The 22,968-nt window shown below is 40.9% G+C and overlaps 1 protein-coding gene across 15 annotated transcripts in view; it reads right to left on the reverse strand.

Moving 5' to 3' along the window:
• The window catches only part of LOC147251807 (partitioning defective 3 homolog B-like), a 268,899-nt gene that overhangs the window by 160,618 nt on the left and 85,313 nt on the right, over nt 1-22,968 (reverse strand). For 14 of the 15 annotated variants that reach the window (XR_015118686.1, XR_015118684.1, XR_015118681.1 and 11 more), the window contains one exon: nt 17,950-18,051. Coding sequence is in view for 8 of the 15 variants with exons in the window: in XM_086219749.1 (XP_086075875.1) it covers nt 17,950-18,051 (102 nt within the window). In the remaining 7 variants the exon portion in view is untranslated. Of the gene's footprint in view, nt 1-17,949; nt 18,052-21,491; nt 21,594-22,968 lie in introns of all 15 variants that reach the window. The other variant, XM_086219754.1, reaches the window with a different exon arrangement.

Below are 22,968 nucleotides of genomic sequence, written 5' to 3' on the forward strand. Positions count from 1 at the left end.
TCAGGTGTCCCCACTGCCACCCGAAACATTCAGGTACCATGAAACTGCCTGAAAGTTGCTGGAGTTCTGTCCTTGAAAACCCAATAAAAGCTTCTGTTTTGCCTTGAAAGTAACGAGCACTCACAGGAGATGAGTGCAGGGTGCAAAATTACTGGGGTTTTTTTGGGTTTTTTTGGGTCCCCGAGCGAAATGGCTTGTGATTGATCAAATTTTACCAGCTCCTCAACAGATTATCCACTGTACAGCCAGTTTTAGCCGTATTTGGCTGGTGCTAATTTTGAGCCGTGTTTCGAGTGTTTGAATTAACAAGTGCGCGCCACCCTCTCGTTAAAAGTCAATCTTGCTCTCTGCAATCAACTTAAACAAATAATAATCAGCCAGATCAAATTAAACAAGGTGGTTTCCCCTAATTTGTTCTAAGTGAATGCGCGTGTTGGCCAAAAATAACATTCTAGATGGACACAATTTTTCATTTCCACACAATTTGAGCAAATAATACTGCATGTACCATTTGTCACAAATACTGGGTAAATAAGAATCTGTCTCTGCCATGAAAATGTTTGAGAAAATAGGCTTTATGAGTGTGAATCTCAAGTCCATGACCTCGTATGTTGATGCGACCATTCTTAAGATTCTTGTCAGTTTTAAAAGGAGCGACGGATGAACAAAGAGACAGACAGCAGACGAAATCTCATGAAAAAAGCGGCGTGAAGCTTCCACTTAAACAATTTTTTGTCGTCACTGTTCCAAGTGGACTAAATAATACAGTAGTTGAGGGTACAGGCTCTTGTCCATGGACGCATTTGCAGTAAGGGGGGAGGAAATTGTTCCATCATGTTCCTTCATCAGATTTTCCAGAGGAGAGGATCAGGACTTGTCTGGCCACAACTCTTTCCCCCTACCTCAATGAGAGGATAGGGTAGACTTCTAATATCTAATGTAATAAGTAAGTGAATACTCTTCACAGGCACTGATGTGCGTCATTGTCATGTTATTATGCAACTTTTAACCTTCCTACCAACAAACTGTCAACACCCTTGACAGACTCAAAGATACGGATGCTAGTAAACTCTTTTCTTCCACTATTTTTCCGTTTCAGCTTACTGTCAAAACACATTTTACTTTGATCGTGTTGGTGACAACTTCATGTAAAACCGCCTTTGTCTATCTGTGAGCTTGAATATTTTGTGCTAAAAATGCTTCCGAGCAAGGAATAAAGCTCCTTTTTTTTCTTAATTTGGCCTTAAGACAATATACAAAACAATGGACTGTTAAAGGTGTGTCCCGCCAACCCTTACAGATCACATCAGGCCAATATTTAACCTGTCGGTATTAGGAAAAAAATGATTTGGTCTACTGTTTGTCACTAATGGTCTTGACAAGAGTAAGAAATAGTTTATATTTTTCAAAGTGTTAGGGTTATATACATATATATATATATATATATATATATATATATATATATATATATATATATATATATATATATATATAGTTTAGTCCAGATTGAGCATGTTAGCTGAAATTAAACAGTTGCCAAATGAGACTTCATATAAACTGATTTTAGGCTAAAAGACAAGTTGTATGATTAAAAAAGCAGTTTTCAATAAGGGAGTTGTGTCTCATGTTATGAACGTAGGCACTACATCCAGAGAGGAGACGTGCTCTGATTTACATATTTTCCTTGATGTGGTTCAACTACAGCCTCAGATAAGAGAAAAACCCTACATACCGTAGAACATGGCTGATGGATGCTTGAAACCCTCGTTTATTGGATTTAGTGGTTGTTACCTCTGGATATACATGCGTTACTTTGATTTGGTATTGTTCATTTTAATCAACCATATTGTTTGAAAGGATACAGACATTTAGACGGCTGAGGATGCACGCTAATCAAAGATAGAGACCTCGGGGAATCCCTCCGCAACTCCACCGAGAAGACCCCCTGCCCACCAGGGACACAAGCTAGCTGCCGAGCTACAAGTGAGCAGCAGGCTTGACATTGAGGACGACACACTGAACTCATGGTGGGAGCATGAGAGTAAACCCACAACTCTCATAACTTGTGGTATTTCTTTCTAAACATCCTTTTATTTCCTTATCTCATCTAAATAGGCCTAAATGATTTTCATATGGTTGCTTTTTGTGATGGCATATTTATTTTTACAGTCCTCAAAACAGCTTTTAAACCTTAAACTCACCAGTGTGGTGTTGAAAGGCATAAAAAGGACCCTAATTCACTCAATAGCTTCAAATATCCAACACAATTTAGAAAACAGACCAGTGTTATTTGGCTCCCACACGTCATAAAAGTTAGTTGACTACGGCTGATAAAATCGACAGCAATTATTCTCTCGATGATTATATGGGGACAAGGAGGTCGTATGTGTTGGGAAAGTGCAGAGTTGTTCCTACCTTTGAAACTGAGATGAAAGATTAAAAGTAGTCGAGGATTTAAGTGTTTAACATGTTAGCCTGGGTAGGAAAAAAATAAGGATCTCATCTTCTCATCGCACCCTTTGTAATTCTGTCGATTAGGACCTGACCCTTTACTTTGGAAAGGTTAAATAAAATACCACAGTCAGCCAAAAACACACACACACACACACACACACACACACACACACACACACACACACACACACACGCACAACAATCTTTGAATATACTTAAGCCATTTGTTTAACACTGAGCTTTGATTTACACTTAAAACCACTTGCCATTAAAAAAAAACATCTATAACGCTTTTGTTTTGTGTTTGTGTACTTTGCCATATTGTGCACTCAGGACCATCCTTAGCAAACATCACTCCATCAGCGCTGTTATGATAACAGACTGTGGGTGGGGTGGCAGCTCATTATGGCCTTTTTACACAGTGGGAATATGTGTGTGTCCACAAGCCTGTGTATAGTCAGGCGATGCCACATACAAATTTTAAAAGGTGTTTATGGAGTCATTATTTTGACATTAATGAAGAAAAATAAGATGAATACCACTGCGTGGGGTTGTAGAATTTACAATTTTTCTCCCTCCAAATTTGCTGATTCACTGTCACTTTCTGTTATACTAAAACAAAAGCAAAAAAAAGAAAAAAAAGAAACCTTTGATGATCTAAACACAACAACAACAACAAAAAGTTAATAAATGTGTTTTTCAGGTCCAAAATCATGAAACTCTACACAACTGTTCCTCATAAGAAAAAGAGCAGGTTTTATCACTCGGTGGCAAACACACACACACACACACACACACACACAAATATACAGGCAGAGAAAAGATTAACAGCACCACCTAGCTCTGCACAGGAGACACTGCATCCCAGGACCACCAGTAAACCAACAGTGAAGGTCTGTAACTCACCACCCCCCCCCCCCTTTGCCCTTCTGATGTCACACACAGGTGTAAAATATTGTGATTTTATCTCTCACCACATAATTTTGATGAGGATCTCTGAAAGAAGTCAGTTTGAGGTTGATGTGGGAAGATCAGGTCACCTAGGTGGTCAGGCCATCCGTTCAACTAAAATGAGACGTACATTTAAAACAAAACAAAACAGCTTGTTTGATTCCGTTATGCCCATAAGATAGAAGTGCAGTTCACAAAGAAAATGTGAATGAACCCTAAGGCAGGTCAGCTTTTCGCTCCTAGGCTGTGTACAAGTGGGCCTTTTTGTCTTTAATCAGCAAATATTCCTGCTCAGCCCCGTTTTCCCCTCTGGCTTCACTTCTCCTCCTCTGCTTCATCTCATTTCTCTTGCCTCGCCTTTCCGCTTCTCCATTCAGCGAAGTTCATCATCGTTCTGCTTCCTCTACCCGGACCACTTTAGCTGTATTTTCTTTCCTGTTCCTGGTTCTTCTCTTCCCTCACTTTGCCTCCCAGAACTTCCCACAGCTTTGCTCAGCTCAGCCGCCCAACTTCTCACTCTGACAAGTGTTTCTTTACATATCTGCAAGTAAAGATGAAGTTCCAGCATGTTTCTCTGTTGCATACATTGAAGAGCGACACTCAGCTTATTGACAAATATTTAAATCTGACACACTGGCCTCCATCTCCAAATCTTGTTCTGAATCTCTCTGTCGCTTCGCTCCTTTTCCTTCTTTTTCTTGTAATCTCTTGTTTTCTTGTACACAAACAGGCTGACACAGTCAAATATCCACAGATGCATATGCTGATTGTAAAATGTACACATAAACAGACATATCTTACATCTAGCCTATGAACACTTCCAACAATCCACCCCTGAATCCATTTAGGGAATACAGAGGAATGAAACCACCTGCTCAGCAGTTTAAGCTGTGTGTGTGTTCCTGCATTTGTTGAGGCTCCAGTCACCACACCTCCCAGTAGAGTATGACAAACCCAGTTAAGACAGACAGGAAGAAAGTGATGAATGAACAGAGGGGCAGAAATTCAGTGGAGTAGACATAAAGACACACACATACAAGTGTTGGCTGCAAGACAAATCTACTCAAGTAACAATCGAGATTCTTACCTGGTTTGATTTAATAACACTGCGTTGTCGGTAAGAAACAATGAATTCATGAAGTTTACATTTAGCTTCAGAAAAATAGGGTGTTGAACATTTATAGACCAAAAGCGTCTCACTCTCTCTCTGTCACACACACACACACACACACACCACTGTACTTTAACCCACAAAGGAAACAAGCTAATGTGTTTGCTTCACTCCAGAAGCCCTGCAGCTGTACAGTGCTGTTGATATTTATGCTATACCCCCCCCCCCCCCCCATAGTGTTCCCACAGGTACCAGAGAGAGCAAATGTTTACACAATGGTAGAAAAAGTCAAATTAATGTGCTATTAATAAAACTACACTTTTCAAATGAACTTCAGAGCTTTAGCTTCTAAGAGATGACCAAAACAAAATGTCGCCTTCTGTTACCTCTGACGTGTGTGTGTGTGTGTGTGTGTGTGTGTGTGTGTGTGCGTGTTTTTCCCTGCATCCATTTTGTAAGGCGTGTGCATGAACGTCTGCGTCCCGATATTCTTACATGTATGTGATTGGGGAAAAAAGGCTGTCTTCTGGGTTTACACGTGTGTGTTAACCTTCTACAGCAGGCTCCCTGAGGCTGTGTGTAGAACACACATGGCCATATGGACCAGCATTATGGAGACACACAGTGGCACAGATGGACGCATTCTGGGCAGGCAATATTCTCAATGATCCACCAGTCGTGGTCTAAATGATCTCTCTCATAAACCGGAGGAGTCTGTTATGGTTGGACTCCACCCACTAGGAAGAAGAATGGAAATTAGTAAATGTGTAAACTTACTGCGGTTGATGTGTTATTCTAAAGTTTCACCAGCAACAGATCGAGGTCAGGGTTGGGCCGGCTCCATTAAACAAATATTATAATTGCAAAAAGACAATTACCATATTGAACAGTACTGCACAAATGTTGCTTTAGTTGTTTTTTTTGGTATATTTTTGTTATTGCTATTAATTAAAGTTTGACATAATTGAAAAATCTGTAATTTAAAAATGTAACATTCAGTTTCCCATCAATGTTTTGCTTCCTGTGGCATCTGTCCTCAATCAGCCTCACTCACATAGCGCGACCACCATTTCTTGTTTGGGATGAGTTTATTCATTTTTGTGCAATACTGATAGTGATAACACTGAGGTCTCAGAAGTGAAGCAGGAATAGCTGGCTAGAGTGCACCATTCTGCATAGAATACTTCATCGTTTTCAGTGTTTGAAACACAGTCACGATTTAGTCGCACATCTCCCAGTAGCTCATTTATCCAGCCCTCCTTTCCTTCATCCCTTCCTTTTTCCACCATCTTATCGTGTTCCCTTGGCTCTCCACATAACAATGAATGTCTGAGTGGCTTTTAAAGTCAGATTTGCTGTCTGTCAGATGTGAATGATTAGGACATGCCTGCGCACACCTACCCGCCTGCACGCACACGCACACAACGCCTTTTCATGGTTGTTATCTGAGGATTAACGTATCAAAATGCTAAGCAGTAATAACTGTCAGCTGACAGTCCTAAACCTGGATCAAAGCGGTTCGCACATACACACGTGCACATACAGATATTAGAGAATCGATTGCATCACAATCACTACTAGACCACGTATTGTGAGCCTTCTAACGGAGGACTGATCAAAAAGATTTCAGTCTGGAATTATTTGGCGACACCTGTGGTCACTGGCAGTAACAGCAAGTGTAGTTTGATTCAACATTCTCCGAGTAGAAAACATGTCTGTAGGTGTGAGCAGACACCAAATGTACACATGTTTTGTGTCCTAGTTTTTGGAGCTTATGTGGATCCTAAAGCCCAAGTAAAAGCCAAAGCTGGACCTGTACCTTGACTCAATTTTCCTCATCATTTGGTTTGAATCCATTCTTCCGCTGTACATTTCTGACAACATGGGAGTCAAACATGGATTTAGCAGTAAATGTCAGGAAGTGGAAATGTGTACACTTTTTAAACCTGCGTAGTTCAACAGTCTCACAGCAACAGCGTGTAACCATAGCCGAGTTCTCTCTGAGCATCTGCTGAGTGCTAGCACTGCCAAAAATATAATATGTTCCATGTCTTCATAGTTTGTTTCAAAATATGCCACAATATGTTGTACTATTTTATGCAGCTTAATGCTAGGAGGTTTGGGGATGAACGAGAAATTTTACAGGACAGAAAGAAGGTGTTTTTCTCACTGGAATTTGCTGTGTTGCAACAGTTGGGAAAAAAAGGATCAAGCTACACCTGAAGAACAGCTTTAGTTTGACCCAGAGAGCAAACGCAGAAACAGTACTTGCAAACATCTCTGTCCTCTTGACGTAGTTGTTGTACCCACTGATTGGCACTCGTTTTCTCTGCCTCATCTCTCAATAGAGGCGTCAACCTGACCTCCTCGAGGTGAATCACAGAAATCATGCAAACGATTATAGATTTATCAGTCATTGCTCTAGCAATAGGCCGGTTTCCATCAACAAACTTTGATGCACATTTTGCCTTTTTTTCTTTTTTGAAAAAAAAAAAGAGTAGTTACACACTACAGGGACGGAAACCCCTTTGGACAAAGTGTATAGTAGCAAGTCTTTAACATGACAGATGCTGCTGACATCTTGACGGATCTTCACGAACTTTGTCTTCATCTCCAGACAGCGAGCAACATGTACAATGCTAGCTGGTGCAAAAGAACCATTAGATCTTGTGCCACCACAGGTAACTCCTCAAAACCCCTCCTTGAAAGCTTTTAAAGTTTAAAGAAAAACTGATGCAGAACATTGTCTATACTACCAACTTCTTATGGCATTTTTTCAGCCTATTTTATGCACTCTTTAACGTAAACACCTGATGCACACGGTCTTATTTAATACCACACTTTGCTTTAATTTTTCTTGACAATTACATGTCAACACAACTAATAAATAACACACATGGGGCGTACATGTGGTTCAAACTGAACTGCTCCGTCCTCCGTCCCCCCCAGATCCCCCAATTATCATCAGTTTTGTGTACGGGCCAACAGAGCCGGACCCAATGACAGGCGTGTGATGGACTCCTCCTTTGTCATCTGGTCATCTTTCCCCCCACAAACATCACTTTGAGGCTCTTCATAAGGATAATTAATCAGCACAGTGAATCCATGAGTTGATGGACTTCATAAGATTATCAATTAGTCACACACACACACACACACACACACACACACACACACACACACACACACACACACCTATTCTAGGTGGACCCCAGGTGCAGCTGCGTTTCCTTAATTAAGAGCTAAAGTCCATGAAGACTACAGGCTTCATCATTTATTATACTCATAATTAACCCTTTTTGCTTCTCTCTCTCTTTCATTTTAATCACTCTGTTAACCCCTTCTCTGTCACTTAAAATCAATCTTCCACATCCTGCTGCCACACTGTCACCTCATGCTACCAGTCGCCATCAAGCCTACATTTGTCTATTTCGCTATCTCCTTCAGAATACTTTAATTACCAGCCTCCCTGTGTCTGTCACTTTAGTCACGCCAGCAATTAACCCCTTTTTCCTCTTGCACCCTTCTCCTTCGCCTCCTCATATGCTTGTACAAATTGCACCTATCTGTCTCAGTCTCCTTCTCTTAATGCATTCATTTCTGCCGTCACTCTCTCTCTCTCTCCGTTCTCAGTCTCATCCTTCCAGAGAGTAAACTCCATTACTCAATTAACCCCCTCGGTTGCTGGCTAAAGGTCAACATATGTATCAGGACTGGATCATGTGCATCCACGTTAAGGTGTGACTCAAAAATGATTGAATTCATTAGAGGACAGGGTGACAGAAAGAGGTGCATGGGGAGGGGAGAGGAGGGGGGATCCAGTGGCGAGGAGGTCACAGCATTATACTGGCGGAGGCCACCAGGAGAGAAAAGACATGTTCAATGAAAAGACACAGAATGAGAGTAACAAAGAGAGGTACGCGAGGAAAGGATGATTTGAGGGAGGAAGGGGTCAGAGATTAGTTAAATAAACAGGCTGAGGGACAGAGTATAGCTACAATAGAAGAAGATACAGTGAAATTCAGACAGGAAGAGGGTGACAGAACAAATATGGACAGATTAAAAGGCAGCACAGAGAGTTAGGACAAGGTAGATAATGGGCTGAAGAGAGGATAACTACCGTAAAGGGTCGAGGAGGAGGATGGGTAGAGTGGAGTGAAGAGGTGAAGGTGAGGGGGAACATTTAGGATCATCTCATTTTGTGTCTCCTCTTTATCCCGACATAATGAACAACCTCTCTAAGTAACACAGAGATAATGGTACATGAGACAAGCCTGGGAGACCTTTAGGAAAGAATTCCATTAACTGGAAACTCTTGAGGCAGAGCTCAATATCACTTTTTGCTAAACACTACAGGTTCAGCTGATTTGGATGAATGAATGTGTCTGTTATTCGCTAGTTATGGAAAAGGATGTGACAGTTTGTCATAACATCCATTGAATTTAATGTTTTTGTGTCTGCCCTTGATCCCGGATCTGCTACCTGCAACAATCACTTGCCGCACTGATCTTACCTTCAAAATAAAAGCAGCAATGTTGTGATCTCATGATGGTTTTCTCAGGGTTGGTTTGGGGAATCTTATTCTGCAAAAATCTGACCTGAAGTGAAGCAATACTGTTGTTAGCTCATAGTTAATAGCTGAGCTCAAGACACCCTCGTTTGTGGTCCGTGGTTCTCGCTTCTGTCACAATTTACGAATGTTAACGAGCTCTGAATTTCCTGATTTTCGACTTTTGAGAAATTTGAGTAAAGCCTCGAATTGAAAGCAGGCATAGAAGACATAGTGTACAACAACCTAGAACACTGTGAAGACGGTAGAGAAATTAGAACTCTTGGATAAATTTAATATTGTACTCATTTATTGCTATAGGCATACTTTATGATATAAATTTGCATTTCTCCTCTATTGATCAGAAGAGTGTAATTACAACACACAATAGATGGTGTGTGTGTGTGTGCGCGTGTGTTCACTGTCATCTCCATATATCCGTGTGAAACCATATACTCACATTACTTATGTTGTAAATTAAAAACCATTAAAATAAGGCATGAGAGAAAGACATTTATATCGGTTTTACTGTATTCTGATTTTACTGCAGCGAGCCATCCTGTGGGATGAAGATTGTAAGCAATCAAACTAATGGAACATTACAGTCCTGTTCAAAATGCGGCGTGTGAGTAATATTGTATGAACTCTCAGATAGATTAGATAAAACACGATGGACAGATCTTCACTATGTAGACACCGACGCTGCGGCAGGTTTAACCCGGGAGGTCCTGTGTCACTACATGTACACAGGCAGGTATCATAAAAGGGAGCTCCATATGTTGACTGTCAGTGTAGACTGATATATGAGTCAATGTAAAGTAATTTACCAATGAGGCCATAGCCTCATCAGATGTAATTCACAATTCAGCTAATAGCTGGTATATCAGCTTCTAGAGAAGGAGAAGGTTTATGGCCTTCCTATCCTTCTCAAGGACTATTAATATACACCTCCTCTCACGCTCTCTCTCTCTCTCTCACACACACACACACACACACACACACACACACACAAAATGACAAAACGCAAACGTAAATTCATATACATGATATTAATGAAAATGTCAAGATGCATCAAGAAAATGACAAAAATTAAATCCAAGTCATGTTTGGAGAGGACGGACGGAACACTTCTTAGTTCTTGAACCTTTTTAAGGAAACAGACTGCATTCTCACATGGCACAATACATGACCGACGGTTTTTAATACACCCAAGGGATTCTTCTCCTTAGATGTGTAATTTTTTATCAGTTTGACCAGCAGAGTGCCACATGAGATGACAAAGAGTGTTACACAAAAAATATGAATATCTTAAGGCGCTTGATGGTGGCATTTGGAGTTAATTGGCGAGGTTGATGCCTGAGCTCAAACAGCCAATCAACAAAACACATGCATCTAAGAATGTAGGCTGTAGGTTGGCAATTTATTTAATCATTAATATTCAGAAGAGGAGGCCCACCACATAGGGTTTTGTTTTTTTTTCCAAAGAGAAGAATGTTAGTTTCTCATAACAGCCCATGTTCCAGCCAATGATACGATTGCACTTGTGAAATCACATGAAAGCGGTATTCTCTACTAAAAACAAAAACTTTAAAGACAACCAGACAGGCAGAGAATATAAAAAAAAAAATCTTTTCTTCAATAAATGTCCACTTCAAGGAGAAAATAAAGTCGAACAATAATCCTCTTAAACAAATCAGTTGAAAAAAGATTTGCATCGCTCTTCGATGCAGAGCAGCACGAGGCTCTGAGCCAAAACTCTACACAAATTCACAGACAAACACCACAGAGTGAAATTAATTACATCTCAAAAACCTTTACATTCTTAAAGACATGTGGGCGGCCTACCTGTCTTGATCAGTTTGCAGATATTTAGTTCACTTGTTGTCCATCGCAGCCAAGTAGCTAGCTACTACTACTGCTTTGCCAAACTCGGCCACACGTCTTCAGTGTTTACCGACCAATTCTACAGCAGCCCGTAGGCAACCGAGTCATCAGTTTTCTCCGACTCCTGAAAATAGATCAATTACCAACCCGTCTGATTGCTGGCGTGTCCTGAGATTCATCGCGTCGCCTCAGGACACATATCACCCAACACAACCTGCTTGAAACCATGTTCGATCTACCAACAGTGACCCGTCACTGTCTTTTAATGCCTATCCTACTGGACAAATTGTACTTAAAAGACTGGAGGGGCTTCTGTTCCAGCAGGAGAGACCTTTCATTCTGTTGCATCGCTCCATTATCACTAATATACTGGGAAAAATAACTCCACTCATCAAATCCCACCACACCCCACATATCAAACACCAAGAAATACACATCCACGGAACACATCCATGTGCATGCACACTTACACAGCTACACGCCAGGACACTCAGTAAATTAAACGAGTTTGATGAGTGAGAGCAATAAGGAGCAGTGTTTTCTTGAGTGCAGGGTCAATATTATTCTCACTGCTCGGCCACTTCATTGCAGAGGCTGAGGGGGCAAAGGTGGCTGGAAAACTGTTGACATAAACCACGCTATATGTTATTGAGAGAAAATATAAGTGTGTGGGTTTTTTTTGTACTTCCTTTTCCAGTCACTTAACCTTAGCAAGTCCATGTAACACTGAGAAAGCAAATGTGTCAGAATCCAGTTGCCATAAAAAAAGGTTTTGAGAAGGAAGTGTTTAACCGCTGGAAAGGTGTTCTTTGAATGACGCCGGAACATCAATGTGCTAAAAACTGAAACTGGTGCAACTGGCGAGGACATTCCCTGTTGCTCAAAAGGCCACTGCAACATTGTTTTATTCCAACAAATACCCCGTTACTATTACACTTATATCTATTATCATGAAATTCAACCAGCTTTGTTGACAACAGGACACAGGAGCCGCTCGACAGCAGACTGGCCCTTGAGGAGGGATTCCTAAATATGCTTACCAACAGTCTCTCAAATGTGGTTAATATTGGTAACATCTGAATTCATCACGACGTGCTGTAAAAACAAAAGAAACAAAATCCTACTGACAACATATCGCACCACTGTTCCCAAAAGGTCTGATGCACCACAAAATAAAAACTTTGCAACTTAATGCAGGAACCATACTCACAAGAAAAGCAACATTTTTAAAATGTATCTTTTTCTTTCTCCAAATTGACTTTAGGTATTCAGGTTACTTTCAAGCTAAAGGTCACAGGTCTGTTGCAAGGTCAAAAACATAACGCCATTAACACAACCTGCAAGTAATTTTCTTGTTTTTGTTTTTTTTCCAACGCCTTAAATAATCTAGCCAGCCATCTAAATCACAGGAAAATGAAGGTAATGACCTTGGATAATATCCAAAGAAAATACACTTCATAACAGAAAAGCTTTTCATTTGGCGGACGAGTCAGACTGGGGTCAGGCCCAGTCAACCCTGGGAGCTACTGATAACAGAGGAGTCACTGGGAGACCAAATCAGGTGAGGGAATCGCCTCGAAGACGACGTTCATCAGAATCATACTGTGTAAAAACAACGGACCGGGAAATGACAATGATTATTTCATCAGTTGTGTTCCATGCAAACAGAATTCACATTGCTAGACCCTGTCAGTGCTTATACTATAACTATGATTAAAACACTAATTAAATAAATAATAGGATTTCATTGCAGAAACTGACAAAGCTACAAAATTAGAGCTCCTACGTTAATAAAGGTCTGACACAGTGATTACTGAAAACACACGGGAGGAAGAACAACAATCACATTTGTTTTTTGAATGCTTGTCAACTTGAATTATGTATTGTCTTTTTATTCAAATTGATGGGGAATAAAATGTAATAAACGTGGTCTGTGTCAGAAGCCACACACAACAAATGATAGCCCACCTTGTCTCCATGTGTTTCCAGTCCATTACAAGCCTTACTGTTTTGATCTGGGTCATTGTTGAATCAATGTGTTAACCGGCAAAACGCACACACTCACAGTATTGCAGAAAGCATCACATGACATAACAATTCAATCACACACGGCAGGTCTGTCTGGTGTCTGCCCATGTTTTTTTTTATCATTTTCCTTTTAAACAGAAATCTTACTTTCATAGTTTTCACTGGAAATTATTAAATTATTTTTACAGGCAAATTGGTGCGTACCAGATTTTACGTGTAAGATACAGCTGCATAAATTGGTCACAAAAACAAACAAAACAGAACAAAAAAAACAACTTTGACCTCAATTCCCAATAAATCAACTTTGTTCTTAATGTGTCGATAAACCTAAAAAATTTGAAGCATACATTTCAGTTTAGGTACCGACCAACTGCAGCTGCTGTTGCTTTGTCCTCTTTTCTTTCCTCCTGCATTTATTTTCAGCCGTATGTTATCTGCCTTATACAATGTTTAACAAGAGAGGGGTATCATGCTATATCTAATTATAGCCCAGCTCAAGTGTAAAACGCTATTATTTCAAGCATATAGTTATGACAGCAATCAATCTGTACGTACATTAGTTCCGCCAAATTGGTTTTCTATGTGTTTATGTCTGCATATGCGAACACTGAAATAAATCGCACAGCAGCCAAACATTATCACTTCTCACTGACACTAAAATAACATTTAATTGATGGAACTGTGTGAAGAGATGTCACATCTTGCAAATACAGAATTAATGTGCGTGTAAGTTACAAAGGCAGTGCCTCAACAGAGAGACAGACATAATTTAGCGAGTTTTACAAAGCCGCATCTGTTGGCAGAAGTAGCAGCTTGCATTATTCACCCTCAATCAGAGTTTTAATTTTCAGTGTTCAGAGCTGTAGAATCAAGAGTGCACAGAAGGGAGGGATGGGCTTGGTGACTTTCACAAGCCTACTTTGAATAACTTCCTCATTAACAGAGATTTAGTTACCGTGTTAGAGATTCTTGTATTTAAAGGACATTTAATCATTCAGATTAAAAAAGGAAATCATCTCGAATTATTGGACTAGAATTGTTAGGGCAGGAGGAGAATTTTCAAAAAACAAATTGGCCATGGCTTTTTCTTTTTCTTTCTTAATTCGATTACACCCATGATTCCAAAACTGGGGTATACACAGTTCCATCAGGGAGTACGCCAAAAAAACATCTGTACTATCCTCTGAAAATCCCCCATCAAATTAAACTCATGCTTCATTCTGCTCAGGTCCTCTCCTTCTCTGGTTCTCACCTTGATCCAGCTCACTCTATACATCCAATGGAAGCAAGAACAAGCCAATCAGAGACAGAAAGGGCGGGCAGATCATCTGGGGATGCGTACCTAGCAGGCACATGACTGAGGAAAAATAAAGCACCCACTATATTGTGCAACCGCTGAAATAAGGATAAATAGCTGAAAGGATCTGGCCGCACATACTTGGGAGCAGCAGAGCCTCAGCCACCTCAGCTGAAGACAGAATCCAGACTGTTGAACCTGTCTGCTCCAGGGCTTTTAGTACTGGATGTGACAGTGTCAGCATGAAGGTTAGCAGTGCTAGCACCATCTGTAGAGGTAGACGATGTACACAGTAGGAAAGTTTTCAGGGGCTTCATTACTGAAATAAGTTTGGGAACCAGTGGAATAGGTCCATTCGATTCTTAGCAGGCTAACTAGTCTCTAACTTGGACTGTATATAGCTAGAAGGGATGAAGCGGAGTGAAACCACCTTGAAGCCTTAAATTTGACATTCTGAGTGTCACCAGCTTGATGCGTGGAGCCAGAAGTGACCCTATCTAAACAAGGGAGTGGCTGGTACGCACACGATATTCTACAATTTCATTTGGCAGACGCTTTTGTCCAAAGATGCAATGTGGATACAGAGTGTTGCATTTCAATCCTGACTGACAGGTCACCATAATAGTGGCTAGTCAATCACAGGTTAACCACGCTCTAAACTTAAGCAGAAATGTCCTCCAGACTTCTGCATCGGCTCCATTTTTCAGGACCTGAGAGTACCTCCTACAGCCTGACAATGGCCTGGTACATATGAAGTTCCTTCTCCAGCTCCCATTATTTTAAGGGATAATTTGTGAGAGGATCATTTTTAGCCCAAGCTAGCGCCGGTCCATTTTGTCTCATGATATCACTTTATTCCTAATGAGACGACAGTGAGTCAGTGTAGCGCGAAGAAGCAGTGACTGCACCAGAGGGCTGCGCATCTACTCATTGAGTTGCTCTAACTAACTCTCCCCATACGGAGGCTTTTCACCTCAAAGTGTGTGTGTGTGTGTGTGTTAGTAAGCCAGGCAGTCTGGGTCTGCCTACAGTAAAACACTCATCTGGGATTATGAGCCATTTATTCGTCTCAGCTCAGTAATACTATGAGCCTCACTTCAGAATCCAATGAATATTTCACACTTTCATTTCATCTCTGGTGCTCAGAAGTGTGTATTTCTGGGTATCATTCTGTTCAGTTTATTTCTCTATGTGTGTGTGCTTGTGCTTGTGCATGTGTGTGTGAGGGAGAGAGGAAGAGAGATTATTCTGTGATATTTAAATGTGTACTTTTCAGTATGAATGTGCTTTACTATTTGGAGTCTATGCTAGGAGTGTATGTTTTGTGTATTGAACGGCATTATAAACCTTTAAACTGAATGTGTGAAGAGGGAGTTTAAGGGTAAGAAAGGCTGAGAAAATACGTGCTAAGCAAACAGTAGAAAGTACATAACCTCTCTCTCTCTCTCTCTCTCTCTCTCTCTCTCTCTCTCTCTCTCTCTCTCTCTCTCAGCAATCGGTTAACATTTAACATCCTACACCCCCCAATTTGGTTCTAGCTACGAGGGATCCATATGTAACTGCAGATCTCAACTGTTGAGTTTGTGAATACGGTTGACCTCACCAGGCTACCTTTTTTCGGGAAGATTCTTTGTGTAACAATGTATCAATCACGGAAGAATTGCTGCATCTTGGTACAATCTTAGATGACGGAAATTCAGCTTTAGGCTTAAATTACTTCCTCAAGAGCAAATCCTTATTTGTAATATGTGGCATTAGGACACACGTGATGATAAGGGGCCTAATATAACAACTACTAAAATTAACACATTTGTTATTTGCGTGTATGACAACACATCCTATACAACCTTTATTTTTAATAATTTGAGGTTTTGAAGTCGTATATCGCTGGCTGACCATGGAAGGAACTCAAGATTGTAACACCATGCTTCCGTTTTCTATACCGCTTATCCTTTAAGGGTGGCAGGGGGGTGGAGCCTATCCCAGCTGACATTGGGCGAGAGCCGGGGTTCACCCTGGACGGGTCACCAGTCCGCCACAGGGCCATCAGGAGCAATTAGGGGCTCAGTATCTTGCTCAAGGACACTTACACATGGTCACAGAGATGTGTGAGGATCGAACCAGCGACCCTCCGGTTGCTAGATGGCTGCTCTACCTCAGAGCCATGCCACCCCTTCCAAATTCTAACACTTCCACATAAAAAGAGCATGACAAACAAGATCACAGCGGCACAGGCGAAGTGACAATAGTCCACAGCAGGAACAGTGTACGCTGCTCTCTGAATCTCTGCAGAACCATGGCAACAGCCTCTCATCATAGTAATCCCATAGCTCAGTTGCTGGTCTCCTGAGCGTTATTGCTGCTTTCACTGAGTCATGTGGCTGGTGTGTCTCTACACACCCTCCCGTTGGGGCTTGAAAGCTCATCAGGAAAACTCATCCAGCAGGGTAGAAAAATCAAGATCCATTGCCACTAAAAACGTCATGTGGGAATATCATTTCTTTACTCTACAGACGGGCCTCATTATTCACGTGTAGAAGTAGATCAGTGGTGACCCCATCTAAGGTCAGAAAAACAATCTCACAGTATTTAGAATGCAAGATTGATGACAGAGATGATTATTTTGACATGCAGAGTAGGCTTGAGTCCTTGCTGGAGTGAGAAGGAGAGATCCGTTCCACTCCTCCCAAAGGTACTTGCAGCACTGAGAGAAACTGCTAACTAAAGCAACTTTGTTCTTAATTAGTTCAGGGAACCTCCAAGAAATCCTGCAGTATTCATACATCCTTCAAGGCATACAATGCGAGCTGGGGACAGAAAAATATACTGTACGAACATTATATTTTGAAGCCAGTGGGTTCTTCAACTTTTCAAGCTGTGACCTAAATGAAAACCGCAGTTCACCATAGGACACAAGCTCATTAAAACATGTGATACTGTTTTTATGTGCAGAGCTACAAGGAAGGGGACCAGTAACCATTCCAGGTCCTAAGCTATGAGTCAAAAAGCCCTCAATCTAGGCCATCTAGGTCTAGCAGACACTCGTAATGCCACGGTCTATCAAAGAATGCTAAATAGATGCTTTCCAAACAGTAGGAGGAAAAATCCCTCAGGCCAAAATAAGAAAAATTAGGAATATATAGATTGAGTTTGCAAAGTATCCAAAAGTGAATTACTAATGACACTGCTTAATGCTAATGGCAAGTTAAATCCTGCTCTGTTTGAATTTTGCTTGTGAGGCAATATTCTAGCCAAGGAAATGGGATGGGCACTGCAGCTCAATACTTACACACACACACACACACACACACACACACACACACACACACACACACACACACACACACACACAAAGTTTGAGGAACAGACACTCACTCCAACATTTTACAAGCACATACACCCGTGCATTGTAGGAGAGGTATCAGAGGGACTGCAGGATTAGGATGGTTTACTTACACACAGCGATTTTGCAGCTTTAAGTACAGAAAAGAAGCTGTCTGTCACTTGCTCTCCTTTAGTGGACCATCGTCTCATATTAAGTTACTAACATGCATGTGTGGTTGGTATGAATGTTTATTTTACAACTTGGTCATTTGCAAATAAATGCTAATAGCAACTAAAAGTCCATGTGGGTGTTTATCATCAGCAGTCACACACATCCCAGTAAGTTCTTACCTTGTCCTTGTCTTCTACCAGGTCACTTAGTATATCATCAGGGTCTAGAATCCCCCCGTCACAGTATTCAACATGGTGAGTCCGAACCAGGAAGTCCCCTTCCTATAGCACAGGAGAAAAACAGTGAATGAACAAACAAAAAAAATAATAAAAAAAAAAATATATATATATATATATATATATATATATATATATATATATATATATATATATATATATCATGGACCTCTTTCCCCACTTTTACACCGACCAGCCACTTTATTAGGTACACATGTTCAATGAGGACTGGACCGGGACACCTGCTCTTTGGGTAGCTCCCCTATTTCTCTCTGGGGATTTGGATGTATGTATTTTGTAAGCCATCAAGAAAATTTCTCTCAAAATTCACTTGTATTCTCAGTAATAACTGATTTGCTGTGACATGCAGCCCTATATTACAGAGTAAATAAAGTACCACAAAATGTACCACGGGGTGCGAGGACTGAATTTCAGCCTTAGTAAAATTGGTTCAAACGTTAGCGGTACCCAAAACATACGGACTTAAACTGTAGCCCTTCTTAACAATTTGATAATTGTGATGAGTCACATTGCAATTTTGATTATTTTTCAGTGTCCAGTCCTAGCAAGAACATCTCAAAACAAAGCATAGGAAAACAGGCAGAATCTATCAGCTGATACAGGACGGTTTAAACGTCTGATAGTTTAATGCTCTGTAGTTTGATTACGGACTTTTACGTGGGAAAAAGATAGGCTTTTTTTAAGTGTCATAAATATACACTGAGATCTCAATTTTCCTTTTTTTTGTATCATATGGAGCAACAATACTTATCAGAGAGCAAACATTGAGACCTTCTGGTGCCTACATGCAACCCTTATAGCTCTCTCTCATCAACAGCTACGCCTTCTCTCAGCTCTTCGTTTATATTATACTATACTCTACTCTCCCCCGCTCCACTCCTCCCATCTCTGACCTCTTCATTGTTTCTTCTTTCCTCACATCTTTCCCTGGGTGCTGTTGTACAGATTACAACTCCAGCCCGGCCCTTCTCTCTCCCTCCTCACTCTCCTTCTCCGCTGTGTTGGGTCTGTGATTAATGACATCGACACCGCACTGGACAGCTGACTACATAGAGCTGGTTGTTCAACAACATGGCGAGACAACACAGTAACACACACACACACACACACACATACACACAAATAGCCTAAGAAAAGGTTTGGCTCAAAATGTTACAGGGTGGCGCTCCATTAAATCACTCTTTCAGGGTCAGGTGCTTGTCAATGCTTTTCAAAAACACCCATCAGGAACAGGGAACGTAGGAACAAGGCTCTCTCAAAGATCTGTGTCCCCCGACGGCTATCACTGCACGTCTCAATGTCAATACTGCTTCCTGAACTTGGCTCTGCCACAGTACTTGCATATAAGAACTGCATTTATTAAGGGGAAAATCTAAATAGCATCAAAGATGAACCCTGCTATTGTATTTTGTCCTTGTTCTTTGAGAACTCCTCAATTGCCTATTAAGCATGATAACAAATGAAGGCGGGATCATGATTTTACCACAATTCTATTTCATATTTAATTTTTAACACTATTTCAAGACTATTTCTTGAGACGATAACCAAATGGACACATTTAGGAAATATAGCAGTAAAAAAGAAACAGAACATTTAGGCCAAAATACCTTTTATTATTGGTATCTTTCCTCAGGGGGCATCGTTACTAGCCAACGCTGGGTCGTACGTTTTCAATTAGCCATTACCAATGGTTCATTCTTTCAGGGGGTCGGCCAGGTAATATCCTCGTCAGCCCACCTTGAGTGAGAGCAAGTCAGGGGGAAGTTGTGGTCAACTTGGCTTTGGTTTTCAGGAGTTTAAGCATTAATTCACCCATAAATGTTCGAAACTGAAGAGAGAGAGAGGGAGAGAGAGCGAGAGAGAGGCGCGTCTATGGAGGCAGCGTCACTTATTGATCCCCAGCAGTTTTATTCCAGACTGAGAACAGCTTGTTTTGTTTGAACTTCAAAAATGTTGGGAGGAAATGTAGTTTTCATCAGGTGCCGGTCAATGAAAAAGCTTTGCCATCATTTCTGTAAAGCTATTTTCAGATTCCGGAAAGAAAAAAAAAAAACCCAAAAAATCCCTGCAATGCTGTAATCCCAGCGGTATCATTACTGCTAATGTCACCCACACGCAGTCTCTAAATATACATACACACCTCTTAAAAGGTTCACTACATCTACAAGAAAAAAAACAACCTCTTAACTTTCATCTTTCTTTTTTTTTGTTTTAGCTCCAGCAGTTTTCAGATGGCAGTACGTCTATAGCAACAGAGATCACGAACCGGTAGAGCAGAGGAAGAAACTCTGAGTGCATCGCATGTACTAAGATAGAATGTGCCTTGTAGCACCATCAAACAGTCTTCTATTATCATATCACACCCAACGTCTTGTGCCGCAGAACAACAGTTCACTGTGCTGTTCTTTGATTAAACTGTGCTGCGTTATTAGGAAGACCGATACTTGGCCTCCAAGCTTGTTTTTGTTCACTCAGGAAAAATAAACTCTGGTCAGGGTTTGCGAGTTTGGTCATTCTTCACTGTCGTCTGATACATGCAAGTAACTTGGTTGTGTTTGCCTAAGTAAAATAGAGCATTTGTCGGGTTGGACACATACGATGCCCTTAACACACACCTATTTTGTTTCTAATGTGTGTCAAAACTGTTATATAAGGTTTGAAACGGGGGTTATTTACATTGTGTAAATTATCTCTCTCTCTTTCTCCCACCGAGCTGGAATTCACGGTGCAACTGTAGTGCTAAAACGAGATTTGGCCCACACTCTGACCAGATGCATGAGGGAGAGTGAAAAATTGCATTTATATCCTTTTTTTTGGTGTGTGTGCGTGTTTATCTTCCTTGAGAACTATCAATCAGGATTTTAAGTATTAAAACTTGACAAGATGTGAATGTCTTTATGATTACTGGGGAAATTACGACACCAAAGAGTCCTGTAAATTATGTTATATCTTTTAGAAAACTTGGCTTTGCACTACAGCCTTGTAAAGGTCAATGTTTTTAAAACCACTTGGACTTTCACAAGGTTTAAATTTTACTAATAAATGGTTTAATGGTAAGCACTCATTCTGTCACTCCCAAGACAAATGGCAACAATGAATAATTCCCTCCGGCGGTCAAAGCCAAGTTTACCAGTCCGATCAATATCGGGTCCACACAACACGACTTGCAGTCTCGAATTAGGAATCTTGGAGTTGTTGTGGTTTACACTCTACATGACACTGGAACTGGTCCCAGATAACACGGTCTACTCTTAACTACGTGTCACAAAAACACGCCAGAGCTGACCATTTTCTTCTTCTCTATTTTGCAGCAGTTAACTCTTTAAAGTGATACACTGGGGGGGGGGGGGAAATCTCATGTAAATTAGCGGGTGGCAATCAAACTGGTTTCTTTTGTATTATTGTAACATTAAAATGTGTGATGTTTAAAATCTATTAGACTGCCAACACAGACTGAAACTCACCGGAAAATCACAACGCTACTCTTCATCTTTGCATTGCATCCCTTCAGGTTTACAATCGGATGAGGAGTTCTGACTGAATGCCCTCATTCCTTCGAGGACTTGCTGTTTTCACAGTGGAAAAAAAAAATAACCTTTACAATTTAGACAAGGGGCAAGAGAGAGAAGAAAGACCTGTTAGTACGCTCATCTTATCAGAAAGTCAGGAGGAGTACATGTACATCCTGCTACTTTTCCTGTGAACTACAGAAAGCCTGCACAACGAGGACTCAGATATTGAAAATCACAAGGATTAAAATTTAATACCGTCTCAAAATACTGAAGATCATTTTGGATCGTTTTGAGTATTTAAGGACAGTCTCTAAATTATTAACTGGTTTTAGTGAAGTCTGTGCAGATTGTTCTGAGATGTTGAGTTCGTGTTAACCCCCCCCCCCCCCCCCCACCACCACCATCTACTTATATCTTTATCTCTTAACAACATTCCTTTCTAGTCTCAGTTGACACAAAGTGTGTATGCTGATGTTGACTGGCGATAGTGCAAGAATGAAGCCTTGGGTCCACTGTAAAACAGTGGTCCAATGTTAACAAACTGCTGTGACGCCTTAATGAACGAGTCACTTATTGAACTTTTACAAGAGGCCGCAGAGGGGCAAAGCCAATCAATGTACTGTGCACACGGGCGCAAAATATCAAACACATTCTGATGACCAAAGAACTTCTGTTTGTAGAGTTAAAACAAAAAACAAAAAAAAGTCACAAAAAATTGACTTGATGCCAGAGTTTGGTCCACGCTGCTGGATCACTTCTAAAGCTCTGTCTTAACAAACACTGGAATTGCAGATTCTGTGGCAAAAATCAACTTTGAGTTGAAGCGTCCCTGGACGCGTCTTGTGACCGGCTGGAACAAAGCACGTCTTCAGTGAAAAGCACAGCAAGGCAAGCTGCTGGGGGAAATGTCATGGTAACCATTACTCACAATGTTAACATTTCAACATTCCCCATTTCAGCAAGACTCTAGTTAGGTTACACACATTTTAGGAGCATCCTCTACTAGATAAGGCTCATAAAACTTGATGTGGTGATTATTCCTTTTTAAATATTAATGGTTTGCCTTTGGCAAAATACCAGGCTGAACATAAAGAAAAGAAGAGAAGTGAATAGAAGTCAGGCTCAGTCAGCATATTCCTGGGCACGTGTCCCCCCCTTCCCCTTCCCTCCAAAATTACTGCCCGTGATTTGGCACTGGGCCAGAACGTTCTACAATTCTATCAGCTTGTTTGGCCACACAGCATCAGCTTTTCTCCCCTGACTAATGAAACCACCCCCACATAGGCAGCAACACATTCACGCACACCCACCTTTCAATTGTTGCATGAGTTTCGTAACACACACACACACGCACACACACACACCATTAGCTCAAAAAAAGCAGCATTTGTGGGTTCAAACATCCAGCGCTGTCCTTCCTGTTAAATGT

Source organism: Aulostomus chinensis, chromosome 12, assembly GCF_037954235.1.
Source record: "Aulostomus chinensis isolate RoL2024-O1b breed Wild chromosome 12, RoL_Achi_v1.0, whole genome shotgun sequence".
NCBI lineage: Eukaryota > Metazoa > Chordata > Actinopteri > Syngnathiformes > Aulostomidae > Aulostomus > Aulostomus chinensis.